Raw genomic sequence first — 12,513 nt, forward strand, 5'->3', positions numbered from 1 at the left:
CAGAATTGACAAATAAGACTAATGTATTGGTCAGAAGAGAAGTGTGCTTCTTCTCCTTAGACATGAATAAGGGTATGTAAGAGGTCAGGCTAGAGATTCAGGGATGCACCAACGTGTCTTAGAATATTTTTAAGCCATGCCTACTCGTGTTTACATTGCACGTAAAATATTTCTGCTTTCTTTGAAAAAGATTCAAAAGATGCCAAGGATAATAAGGATGTTGCTGGTACTGAGGATTTGGAGTTGGATATGGAAAATTTGGACATTAATGATGATAACTTGGAGTTAGACTGTGGAGATGAAGCAGAAGATCTCACAAAAAAGCTTCTTGATGAGCAAGGTAAAGTCAGAGCTGATAAACATTTTTAGGGCTACTGTATTCTAACTGGGTCCTGGTATTTCTTCAATTCCTTGTATTAATATGGAGGGGTTCTTTTGATTCTTTTGGGCAACGTCTGTAGTAGCTAGAAGCAGTTTGAGCAAGGTCATTCCTTCCTGCATCCTATTGTGCTCAGCAGACACTTCTAACAAAACATTCAATAAAGAGAGATAAGAAATAAAAGTGCACTGCAGAAAGAAAAGAAAACTGGTCCAAAACTGCTAAAGGATTAAAAATAGAAATAACTTCTCCTTTCAGTAAAGACACTGAGATGATTTAGTAACCACTATTTTGAGGTTTGTGTGGTGAAGGTTAATAGATACGTTTGTTACTACTTTGGCATTCGATTGAATTGTGAAAAAGATTAAATGTAAAGGCAGTTCTACTCAGAAAAGTGACGGTAATAAATGGCATGTGAGACTCCATGTTTGTATATCAATTATTATCTTATCAAATGTGTTCAGCTTACAAATAAAAAGATGTTTTACTTTTAAGCCCAATGTGGACTCTAAAAGTCAAACAGGGTTCTTTCCTTCTTGTGCATCATCATCATCAGTAATACAGATTTTGCATTCAATAACAACTATTGCCTTCTCTGATAAACACTCAGTAAAAAATCCTGCTAAGGATGCACAAGAAGGAATAGAATCCAGCACATCCTCTCTCCTGTAACGATGTTAGCATAGATAGCATGGGTGAAAACTGGTAAAATCTAAGTTGGTTGTGGTGTATTCCCACCTGTGAGTTATGAGCCTCCTACCGGTGCTGCTGAACTTCGGGAACCTTCTGAAAAGCAGCACCAAATGTCAGGAGCCAAGGGCCACATACTTCTCAATTACTTCCTTTCTGCAATTAGCTGCAGGAGAAGGGACTTTGTGTGCATTGTGTCCCTTGGTTTTCCCAGAGATGGATGCAAATGATGCTCTTCATTTTGCCCGGGGATATTTCTTCCCCAGATTTCTGCTCTGTGTATAGGGTCTTCACACTTGACCATTGGTGCAGGCTCAGTAGAGGCTCTGTGGTCTCAAACCAGAAGCCTTATGAATCCCACCCCAAGATATGTTAAGTCATCCTGCTGCCCCCATGAAGGAATAGACTGCATTTGACTTCAAAGATGAAGATGAAGACTTCAAACAAAGTGGGGATGACTTTGGCAGTGAAGAAGTTTGTTGGTTCCTAAGTCTCAAGTGGGCTCTGAAGCCTCATCAGTTCAAAGATGTGAGCCTTCTGGGGCAAGAACTTAACCGATTCTGAGGGTAATTTCTGCTTCTAAAGTACTTGCCACAGGATCTCTTTTTATCAGGGTGATGAGCTCCCCATGTACCAAAGAGACCTAGTACTAAATAGGCATGCTGGCGGATGGGTGGTTTTACCAGCCAAGGAATGGAAATCAAGTTCCAAACCTCAGTCCTGACAACTTTTGATGGTTCAGATGTGTTGACTCATATGGTGGCATCAACTCTTCTGGAGTCAGTACTTCTGGCTTGAATCTTTGGGCGTTTTGTCTGAGGCTTAAGTCTGTGTTGCAGACCACCTTTTCAAGTGGGAGGGTCTTTTCAGCTATAAGATGGATGACCTGATGAAGCAGGTGAAGGACACTGAGTTCACTGCTAGGTCATAGTGCATCCTCAATGGGTGCTGTTTTTCAGAAGGTTTTTGAAGCTCAGTGGTGCTGAGTGTGCCTCCATAATGCAAAAATGGCAGAGGCAACACTATCAAGGAAGTACAGTTATGGTAAGTAGTGAGCTTTATAACTTCAGTCATCAGATATGATTCTGATACACAGAGGGAGCAGATCCATTGACTAAGAATGTGATATCTTTTCATAGTCACTTTTCATAGTAGACATACTTCAAATGTGTTTTTTTTTTTTTTTAACTACTGCTAAAATAGGGTAACTGCTATAAATTGCATGTCTCTGTAAGCATCAAGATATTCTCCCCGCCCCAGAGAGCTTTCTAAATATGTCAGTGCAAACAAATGCAAGACATTAAGGAAGGGAGCAAGTATTAATGAGAAGGAAGAAAGGATCCTTCCCTCCGTCCGGTCTCTCATTTTGGCTACTGATCTTTCTTCTCAACTTCCCCTTTCTCTGCTACTATCATCAACACCAACGACCTTCTTGTCACTTAATGCCACAATTTGGGGGTTATTTTTTGATTGCCCATCTCCTCTTGTTGCAGAAATCCAGGCTTAATACAACTCCTTCTGTTCCTTCCTCCAAGGTATCCAAGATACATCCTTTTCTTTCCATCCCTGAAACTAAATCTCACCTTCGTGTCCCCATTATATCCTGCTTTGCCTGCTCTAACATCCTCCCCTAACACCCATGTTTCTTTTAATCTATATAAAATGATGCAGCTTAAGTCATCTGCCTTGCCTTTCATTTTGATCATCTCACTCCTTCTTTGGAATTCCCTTTTATGACTCCACATCCCCTACATTACCACATACATACAAGATTATGGCCATCAATTCAAAACCCTGCATAAATCATACCTTCCTTATTCTCTTTGTTCTTGCTTTGCATTGTCAACCATCCAGCTGTCAGCTTCTTACATAAATACATCCATGTCTTCTTCCATGTGGTCTTCAACCTTCCTTTATCTGCACTTCCTGTACACTCTTGGTATTTAAGTCCCCCTTGATGACCCACTGTTGCCATTCTGCTCACTGCATCTGTTTGACATTTATAGTTTAAAAAACTGTTTCCCTCTTCCTCTATCCTCTGTCTACTTGTCTGTCTGTCCATCAGTTAGATTGTGAGATCTTTGGGGCAAGGACCATTCCTCCATGTCTGTCTTGAAAGCACATTGTGGGCACAACATTAAACACATAAAGTGATTATGTCTGAGAGAAGTATCTTTTTTAGGTTAGAGGAGTGTAGGGGTTTTTTGCAGAAAATGAGATGAGAAAGGCAGGCAGGCGATGTATTGACATACTCGTAGCTCACTGACAGCCCAAAATATTGGGAAACAATGCCAGGTTATCAGACTAACATGCACAATTGAACAAGAAATGAATTGTGACAGTGCACCAGATCCTAGCCACTATGGTACGGAGAGCATGTCTCAAACACATGTCACAAAATACGGATGGACCAGTAATTACGTTAGCTCAGCATGGAAAATTGAGGTCCAAAGTCAGTGGTGGGGCATGGAGAGGGAAGGGACTCTTTCAAAATAGAATGAAAGTTATTATAGCATGACAAAATACCAAATATAAAAATTGATTTGTTTGAAGCATATGGAGGAATCTATGAAATGCACTGTGAAGCTGTGAATACATTGTGAGTGCATTGCAAGCCCTACATATTGTACAGAAATTTAGGGAAGTGTGTCACAAAAATCTAAACTGAGACACTTTTATAAATTTGGTGTTTCCATTTGATAAGTTGATTGTTTTTTTAACTTGATTCTTCCATAACCAAAATCTAGTGGCAGCTTGGCAAGATGGCCTTATCTGGGGAAGCTGAGTGTCTTTCTCTTAACCACCAAATGCATCATTTGGTGACATTTGTTCTTACATTCTGGAAGATTGTGAGATAACTGTAATTGAGACAGTATATTATTACTATTATTAATCATGTTTATTACAGTAGTGCTTAAGGACCAACCAAGAATGGAGTCCCATTGTGCTAGGCACTGTACTCACAGAGTAGCAGACAATCCCTGTGCTGAAGAGCTTACAAACTAAACAGATAAGACAGATACAGGGTGGGGAAAGGACAGACCACACAAGTAGAGCGAACAAAGTGAAAGCAGGAAACGTCATGTTAGTGCCACAAAATTTTGGGGTGGTTTAGTTAGGAGGGGATAAGCTTAAATGAAAAGAAAAGTGAAGGGAGAGGGAATGTTGAAGGGAAGGGGGAGGTGAGAGGGACAGAGTAAGAGAGAACAGTGGAAGACGTTCATGTATAGAATGAAGCTGAGATGAAGAGACGAAGAGAGTGGGAGGGAGAAAGTTGGCGCAAACAGTCAGTCAACATGGAGTAGGGAACGTCACGTCAAAACTGTGCAAGTTCTCTGAATGTCAGAAGCTGCTTCTGTAGCTGGTTCAACTGTCTGGACTCTGACTGATTTCTCTCTGCAATTTTCCTGTAAGGCCATATAACATGGGGAGAGAAAGCTCTAGTTTCTCCAAAGTGGTCTCCCCTGCGCAGTTCTGGGTCTGAAGCATGCTAGGGGGAGGGATGGCTCCATCTGACTCCCATTTTACCTCCTCCTCCCCACCCAGTGCAGCAGTCCCTGCTTTGCCTGCTTCTACCACCTGAAGTCTAGTTTAGTCTAGTCAGCTAGAGTTAACGTCACAGACTCGTCATTACTAGAAAAAATTAATAAGGGATGTCTTCTGCGCTTAGTGCGCGTGTATAAGTCTCACGTAACAAATGTGCTTTGAGACCTTCCGAATAAACCACATAATAACCGCAAAATTATGTAAGCAAAACAGTTCTCTGCCAGCTATTTGAAATTTGCTAGTGAATATTTTTCAATATTAAAGACAAGGTTATGCTTAGTGAAATCTTTAACATTTTACTCCTGTACACCCTAGTGCTAAAACTGTTAAAAAAGCTTGCCATAGTTTAAAGTGTCTGGCATGGTGTGCATCCACATGTTTTTTTAACTTAGTTTAACAGAGTTTAATGTTTTAACTTAGTTTAACATTAGTTTAATGTTTATGCCAGTTTATGCCATTGGGACAGTTGCAAACACAGTGCTGATTAAGGACGGTTTAACACATCTGCTCTATAAACAGGATTTCTCATCACTTGTTAATCAAATAGAAGCACTAAATTAGCTTTGAGATTGCTTTAGTTAAACCATATTTGTGAAACCATATTCATAATTGTCTTTCCATCACACTGTGTGAAAGGGATCTTTGAAATAACAGTACGAGGGTAAAGGACAGGGAAAACATAGGTGATAAAATTGAGAGAAATCTATTTTTTCACCACTTAGTCTGCATTTCTAACATGCTTATTACTGCATTATATAAGTGCTGATACATAACAATGATTCACAGAGAGAGGATACTACCCAAGAGTGACCAAAATCCTGTCTTTCCCATGCTGAAGTTTTGCTCCCCATTTTTTATATCGTTTAACTAATTAAGCAAAAGTAATTGAATCAATCGTTTTAAAACACAGAGATATTTTTCTTGCATGTTCGCAAAGTGTTCCCAATGTTGGTGTAGAAAACTTGGTGTTTTTGGTTTTGCTTTTTTGTGATTGGTGCTGTATAGTTCTGAAACTGCCTTTTCTGTTATTATGGTGACAGTAACTATTTATCGTCAATTGTGAGAGTGCCAAGTTCCTTTAGCTTTGTACACAAGTATCTTTGATAAGTAATACTCTCTGCCCCATCCCCCAGTAAAAAATGTTAAAATGGCCACCCGTTGGCTGGCCTGGTATTCTGCATTGGCAGCAATTGGAAGAGTCATTTCAGTTTCTGAGCTTTCCAGTCCATTAGGGAGTGGTAATAACACAGTGGAATCCACAGATTTTCATCTTACGCATAACCAGTTACTAGGAAATTACTTGAACTAGTTTTTACATGTCACAAGGCAGTGTATAGAATTGGCATCTTTTGAAGATGTCATCTTGCATTCTAAATTAAATTCCAAAATAAATTAACTTTTTCAGTTTAACTTTACAAAAAGAAGACTATTACTATGTAGCATGGTTTGTGTGGAGTTTTACTGATGAATAAGAAGAAACAGTCCCCACCCCAAGAAGCTTAAAATGTCTGTTGAATGTAACTATAACAAGAAGTAATAAAACCATGAGGACGGAAAGGGAGGATATGATACTCAGAAGGAAAGTTGAAACTGCTCATTGAAAAGTATTATTTATAAGGGATTTGGATCAACTTATTTTACTTCTGTCATGTTTATTTTGGGTACATTTTATTTTTGTTTTATTTTTAGTATGCTCAGGCAGGAGAGAGGGAGCAGATAGCACCGGAGCTGAAAATAGTGACGGAAAACAAGCTGAAAGAAGTGAGTTTTGAGGTGCCGCTTGAAGGAGAGGAGGGTGCTTGGCACGTGGAAGGAATGAAGCTGTGTGGAGGGAGACAAAGGGAGTATTAAGAAAAGAGGAATGGACATAGTGAAGGGTACAAAGGTGTTGGGAGTAGAAGGAAGTTAGTGTTGATGCATAGCTAGGGTTTAAAATAGGTTTTCAATACCAAGTAGTCTACAACAGAGGGAACATTCAGAAAATGAGCTTGAATTTTATGCCTGTTTACTCAATATCCTATTTAGATCCTATTTGTTTTTCTAGAAACAAAAATAAAAATAAAAAACCAAGATGTTGAGAAATATTTGCTGTGAATTATCCTGAGGGGTTGGATGGCTCAGGAAGCTGGTAATTATGATCTGGAATCTTTCTTCACGAAGGCTGTAATTCAACAAAGCAGTTAAAAACTTGTGTAATGTTAAACACGTGCTTAAGTGCAGTGCTGAATCAGGACCCAAGACACCAACTTGAATCCAATCCTTGTTAGTAGCATCTGAAAGCTGCTCAGTTTGAAATTAATTTGATGACTTTAATACAGTGGACAGGTGACCACATCACAAAAAACACTTCCATAATTGTTACTAACTTGTTCCTTTGTCAGCATTCTAAACAGAGAGGCCAAAGACCAAAAGGACCTAGAGGCTGAAACACTCTCTGCTCCCTGACAGGGTGGAGCTTCTAGGGGAGATATTAGCAACTAGCCCAGCTGAGCCAAGGGAAGCAGTACCAAGAGTTTCTATAGAATTAGCGGGTGGAATGTGGTCATGGTTATATACTAATGGAAGAGGGGTCGGCAGGAGTGGAACCCATGCTCCCTGAGACAGTAGGGAGGGAAGAGGCAAATATAGCTTGTGCAATAGCACAATATAGCAATAGCTTATAGCAATAGCAGCTTATATAAAATATAAAATATTTAAAATATAGCTTATAGCAATAGCAGCAGGTATTAGGAATAATTCATGACCAAAAAGCTCTAGTCTTTTCCCCATTTCTATCAGCCTGTTCCCCTGAAAATTATAAGAACCCATCAACTTGACTTGTAGTAAATTAAAAATATTAAAAGTATTTTCAGATACTACAGCAGTACTGGTATCCCCTGCCAATCTTTGTAGCTTTTCTTATTTAAAACATTTTTCTCTTTGTTGCTGTGAAAGAGTTCTGGAATAAAAGGGGGAAACTGAGTGGCTATACAGGAGAAACAATGAAATAACGTACTGTCAAGTGTACAAAATAAAAGTGTTTTTCTTTTCTCTCTTCCAGTTACAGTAATTCTAATTGTTACTTGTAAAAATAATACATAAAAAAATTAGAAGTGGAGTAGATGGAGTATGACATGATAGTGGGACCTTCCAGAAAGGTTGTCTGAGAGGTAGTTGGAGAGAGGAGTGGAGCAAAGAGAGAGTTTTTGTTGTTGTTCTTTTTTTATAAGAGCCATCACCATAGAGATGGGAGCTGAGATAATGAGAACAGATGTGGTCCCCTACAGAGAGTATAGAGGCTGTTTGGAGAGAGAACCATGAGGGATACTAACAGACAGGAGGTAGAGGGAAGGATGAGAAGCTACTAAAGAAAACGCTGGAGATGAGCCAGGAGAGCATAGCTAGAGAAGCCTAAATAGGAGAAAATGGAGAGGGGGACATTTTAAATCCATTTCCATAGACATTTCTCCAAAAATGAAATGCCTCTGGCTTGGGAGCTGTTACATGCAGTCTGGTGAAATAGATAGATTCTCAGGGCCTCGATGTTTGAAGTTAAATTAAGTATTTAGACCTTTATGGGCCTTGTCTCTCTCCCCACCACAAGATCTTCCTCTCTCAATAGCTCCTCCAACCTACCAGTTGCCTTCGAAAGGGAGGAGGTGCAGTGGCCTACTGTGTTATCTCTGGCATCTTCAATGGAGGATGGCAAGTTTTAAGTTCTCCTCTGTCTTCAGGAGGCAGCTCTGTCACTCTTGCTATTGTTCATGCCCAGTCTTCTCCCCCCCTTTTTTTTTTCTTTCCTGGCAATGGAAAGAGGTTTGGGGTTGCACAAATTCTTTTGTATTCCCTGTTCCCCAAGTTTCCCTGTGTTCTCTGTTCCTCTGCATCCCACTCACATGTGTCTGTCTCCCACTCAGCCCAAAGATGGTTAGGGGAAGGATTAGGCAGTCTTCTCCCGCCTCTATACTTTAGAAGCATGGTGAGTGTACTTTCTGCCTGTTGCCTGGACTCTCTTCCCTGTTACAGTTGTGCTGCCCTGCTCAGCTCTGAAGCTCCAGTAGATAGGAGAAGCTTAGAAGAGGCCATCTCAGGCATCCTTCCCATATGTTCCTCTCCACAGAGACTCCAAGGTCAATAGGCCAGCTTTTTAACTGCTCTACCAGCTGTCCAGGATTATAACTAGGACAGGGAGCACAAAGGATGGGTTTTAAATGTCAGACAGTTGGCAAGTATGTAGGAGAGGTGTTTCAAGAGCATATGGCTTCCACTTGCACATCCAGCACCTCTGCCTCTTAGGACTTCCACACATTCGTTTGTAGTCTGTCTTGCCAATCTATGGAGCTCATGGGACTTTCTCACTGAATGCCATTGTTTCCACCAGACCCTCTACCCTGTGTGAGTCATCGGTTCACCTTTGAGTGATTGTGCACATGGATTCCACTTCTGGTGCACATGTACCTGAGAGCAGATTCTTTTGGTCTATAGTGTCATTGGGGCTGCACCTGTGCTTTGGATGCGCTCATACTCCCCTCACCTGACAGCATAAAGGGCAGAGTGGGCCCAATCATCTCTCAGTTCCTTCTTTCCACCCATGGCCGTGAGATGGAACACCTGCAGTGTCCACTTTTCTGTGCACTGTGCAACTTTCATACCCATGTGGGAGATTCAGGCCCACAGGGCTAGTCTACCTTGCATAGTGTCCCTAAAAGACTCTTAGGCTGCACCCTACATTTTACCAGAATTGTCTGATATTCATTTAAATCTGGTGATTCACTTTCCAGTTTTTTCCCCAGGTCCCAGTCAAACCAAAGGAAAGCCAACACCCTTGATGTGTACAGGGCTATCTCATACTACTTACATCAAACAAGGCTCTTCAGGAGCGCTCACAGGCTGTTTGTAATATTGCAGATAGGAGCTCTTCTAGGCTGTTAGTAGCATTGTAGATAGGGTTAAATGTCAAGCAGTATTTACTCAAAGATTGTCTAGGCAGGTATCGAATTTTATTAAATCATACTATGAGATAGCTAGATTAGATCCATCCATATAGGTGAGACACCAGTCCATCTTCTGTGGCTTCTTTGAGAAGCATCCCAATTTCTGAAATTTGCAAGGCATCTATGTTGGGATTAGCAGAAGAAAGGACAGTTACTTGCCTTACAATAACTGTGGTTCTTTAAGATGTCTTGTTCACATGGATTCCATGACCTGCCCTCCTTCCCCTCTATTATGGAGTCCTATACCATCTGGATTCTGTATTTCCAAAGGAGCTGAGGGATCAGGTGGGCCCACTCCACCTTTTATGCCCTTATGTGAGGAGGTGGTAGGGCATTCAGGATGCAGGTGCAGCCCCAATGGATGCTGCTGGCCAAAAGTATCTGATCTCATGTGCATGAGGCACATGCACACCAGAAGTGAAATCCATGTGGACAACACACCCTGAAGAACCACAGTTACTATAAGGTAAGTAACTGTTCTTTCATTGCCCACCTATCCTCATTCAGATCTTCTTGTGACCCATATCATATAGTTGAAAGAACCTTTCATGTCTTGGTAAGAATATGTAGTTGCTGATGCACCCACTGAGTGTAATTTAACAGGTAGAAAATACTTATTTATTCATAGTCCATGAATAGGAAGGTATCCAGCCAATAGCCCTTTAGATTAGTTAATAGTTAACTTCCTTGTCTCTTCCCCCTCCCTCACAGGTATCTATAGGTGAGTATTGTAAGCATTGAACAGATCCCTGTATAACATTTAGAGAATTAAATACAATAGTTTTTATTGTGCACCATAAAATGTGCTGGCTGTTTGCTTTCTACTAGAACAAGAGGATGAAGAAGCCAGTACTGGGTCTCACTTAAAACTGATAGTAGATGCTTTCCTTCAGCAACTCCCAAACTGTGTCAACAGAGACCTCATAGACAAGGTAAAGTCACATTATTATATTATCCTCCCATAATCCCACAATACTAAGCCTTGCATGTTAATTTGATCAAAAGTATACTTCAGGTGTTTGGTACCAGTGTTATCGCAAGAGAAACTGTAAGCAACATTGTAGGCTGTATAAGCTTCAAGGAGAGGTTTTTCATGTTTTTACACAAGAATTTTCAGAATTTTCCAGGCAGCTGACTTGGCTATTTCTTTCATATTTTATGTCGCCATATCAGAGCATAAGGTCCTGTATAGGCCAAATCAACTACCTCTGCTGCTTGGTTTTGAAATACCTTCATGCTTTGGAGTCTAGCAGGTGTAGAGTCTCTTCCTGATCTTGAGAGAGTACTTCCTCGTCTCTCCCTCATACAGGCAGCAGTTGGGTAAGGGCTTGCCTACCCAGAGAGTTAGAATCCAGAATCAGACCTTAACCTGGGTAAGGGGATCATGGTACTTAGGGCCTGTCTACGCACAAATGTTAATTCAAATCAAGGTAGAATGTGAGTTTCAAGTGCAACAGCTAGTCCTGATTAATTTCATGTGTGGATGCTCTTATTCAGGAATAAGAGTGCTTTATCCCAAAATGGCTTAATCCTCATAGGAAGTGGATTAAGTTAATTCAGAATAATGCATTCTTATTCTGGAATCATATCATCCACATATGGAGTTAATCAGTAACAGCTATTGTACCTGCACAATTGCCGTATGTGGCTGCTGGTCCTACAGAAAAGGCAAACTCCCCAGCCTCTCTCCATAGCTAGTGAACCTTGCAACTGTTTCCCAGACAGTTGACTCATTCTTTCTCTCCCTCCCCATCAGCCCAGAGTTTCCATTTTCCATCTAGTGGTCCAAAGGTTCAATCTATTCTCTAGTATAGATTTTAACATTCATGTCTTCTGAATGTGTAAATTCTAGCCAGAAAATGAAGATTTTTTTTTAAGCAATTGCGTGTAGCAAAAGCTTGATTTAAGTAACAGACACTTTGAATACATACGTTTTACTGCTTTATGTGTAGAAATTCAAGTTTAAAGGTGGAAACGTTGACTTTTCTCTTATAGGCAGCAATGGATTTTTGCATGAGTATGAACACAAAAGCCAATAGAAGAAAGTTAGTACGAGCTCTCTTCATAGTTCCTAGACAAAGGTAGGAAAAGAAAAAAAGAATGTAGAGTAACACTTCATTTAACTTTGCTTTAGTGATTTAAACAGACAAGAATGTCCAGTGCAACTACGAAGTCTCATGTATCTACTACATTTACCCGTGATGCACACTTCTCTGGTGGTATTTGTTTATGGATTAAGGATAAACTTAAAATCAGCAATCAAACTAAGGTTGTTGGTACTGGAAAAATTTTCAGTATGGGTACTCTTGCAACGAGTATTTTCTGGTGATAGTTATGGTTATAATCTTTTGGTGGCTCATGTTTTGTTTAAACAATGATATAAAAAATAAAGCTTTTCCAGGAAAAAGAAGTTCACGTGTCACTCAGGAGAACTTCAATACTAGTAGCTGAAAGTCCATCCTGTCGCACAGGTATGGCATTTGGGCCACGTAGTCCATTATCTATGCACTCTCCCTCATACAACCAATGAAATTGTTGCATGCAGTTCAGCTGTAGGGTATGGGTGGTGATTGGTTGAGTTACCTTTCATAGTGATATCAGAGGTAACTCAACCTCTCTGGTCTAGGACTCTTGGAATATGTAAGGCATAGCGGCCTTACTGTATACCACACATATCTAATTTATAGAGTCAAAATGTCAAGAACTTAAAAACCGGACAGTAACAGACTGCAAATCCCAGTGGTGATTGAACTTGGTGATATTCTAATAAAAAGGAGTTCTCAGCCATGCTTCCAGCTGTTTCCATTGCTACACACTGATTCAAAAGGCATTCATTCTTTGCGTCAGAGTGATGCAGAATGATAATCCTCGAATCTTGTTATATGGATTGTCCCTGGGAAGCGTTGCAGTAAGATACAGTGGTGA

At 40.3% G+C, this 12,513-nt stretch overlaps 1 protein-coding gene across 5 annotated transcripts in view; it reads left to right on the forward strand.

Moving 5' to 3' along the window:
• The window catches only part of UPF2 (UPF2 regulator of nonsense mediated mRNA decay), a 135,646-nt gene that overhangs the window by 28,089 nt on the left and 95,044 nt on the right, over positions 1-12,513 (forward strand). For 3 of the 5 annotated variants that reach the window (XM_077836629.1, XM_077836651.1, XM_077836659.1), the window contains exons 6-9: positions 191-340; positions 6,305-6,376; positions 10,417-10,520; positions 11,584-11,669. In XM_077836629.1, the coding sequence (XP_077692755.1) occupies positions 191-340; positions 6,305-6,376; positions 10,417-10,520; positions 11,584-11,669 (412 nt within the window). The remainder of the gene's footprint in view (positions 1-190; positions 341-6,304; positions 6,377-10,416; positions 10,521-11,583; positions 11,670-12,513) is intronic. The other 2 variants (XM_077836635.1, XM_077836642.1) reach the window with 1 other exon arrangement.

Source organism: Eretmochelys imbricata, chromosome 1 (assembly GCF_965152235.1).
Source record: "Eretmochelys imbricata isolate rEreImb1 chromosome 1, rEreImb1.hap1, whole genome shotgun sequence".
NCBI classification, from domain to species: domain Eukaryota; kingdom Metazoa; phylum Chordata; order Testudines; family Cheloniidae; genus Eretmochelys; species Eretmochelys imbricata.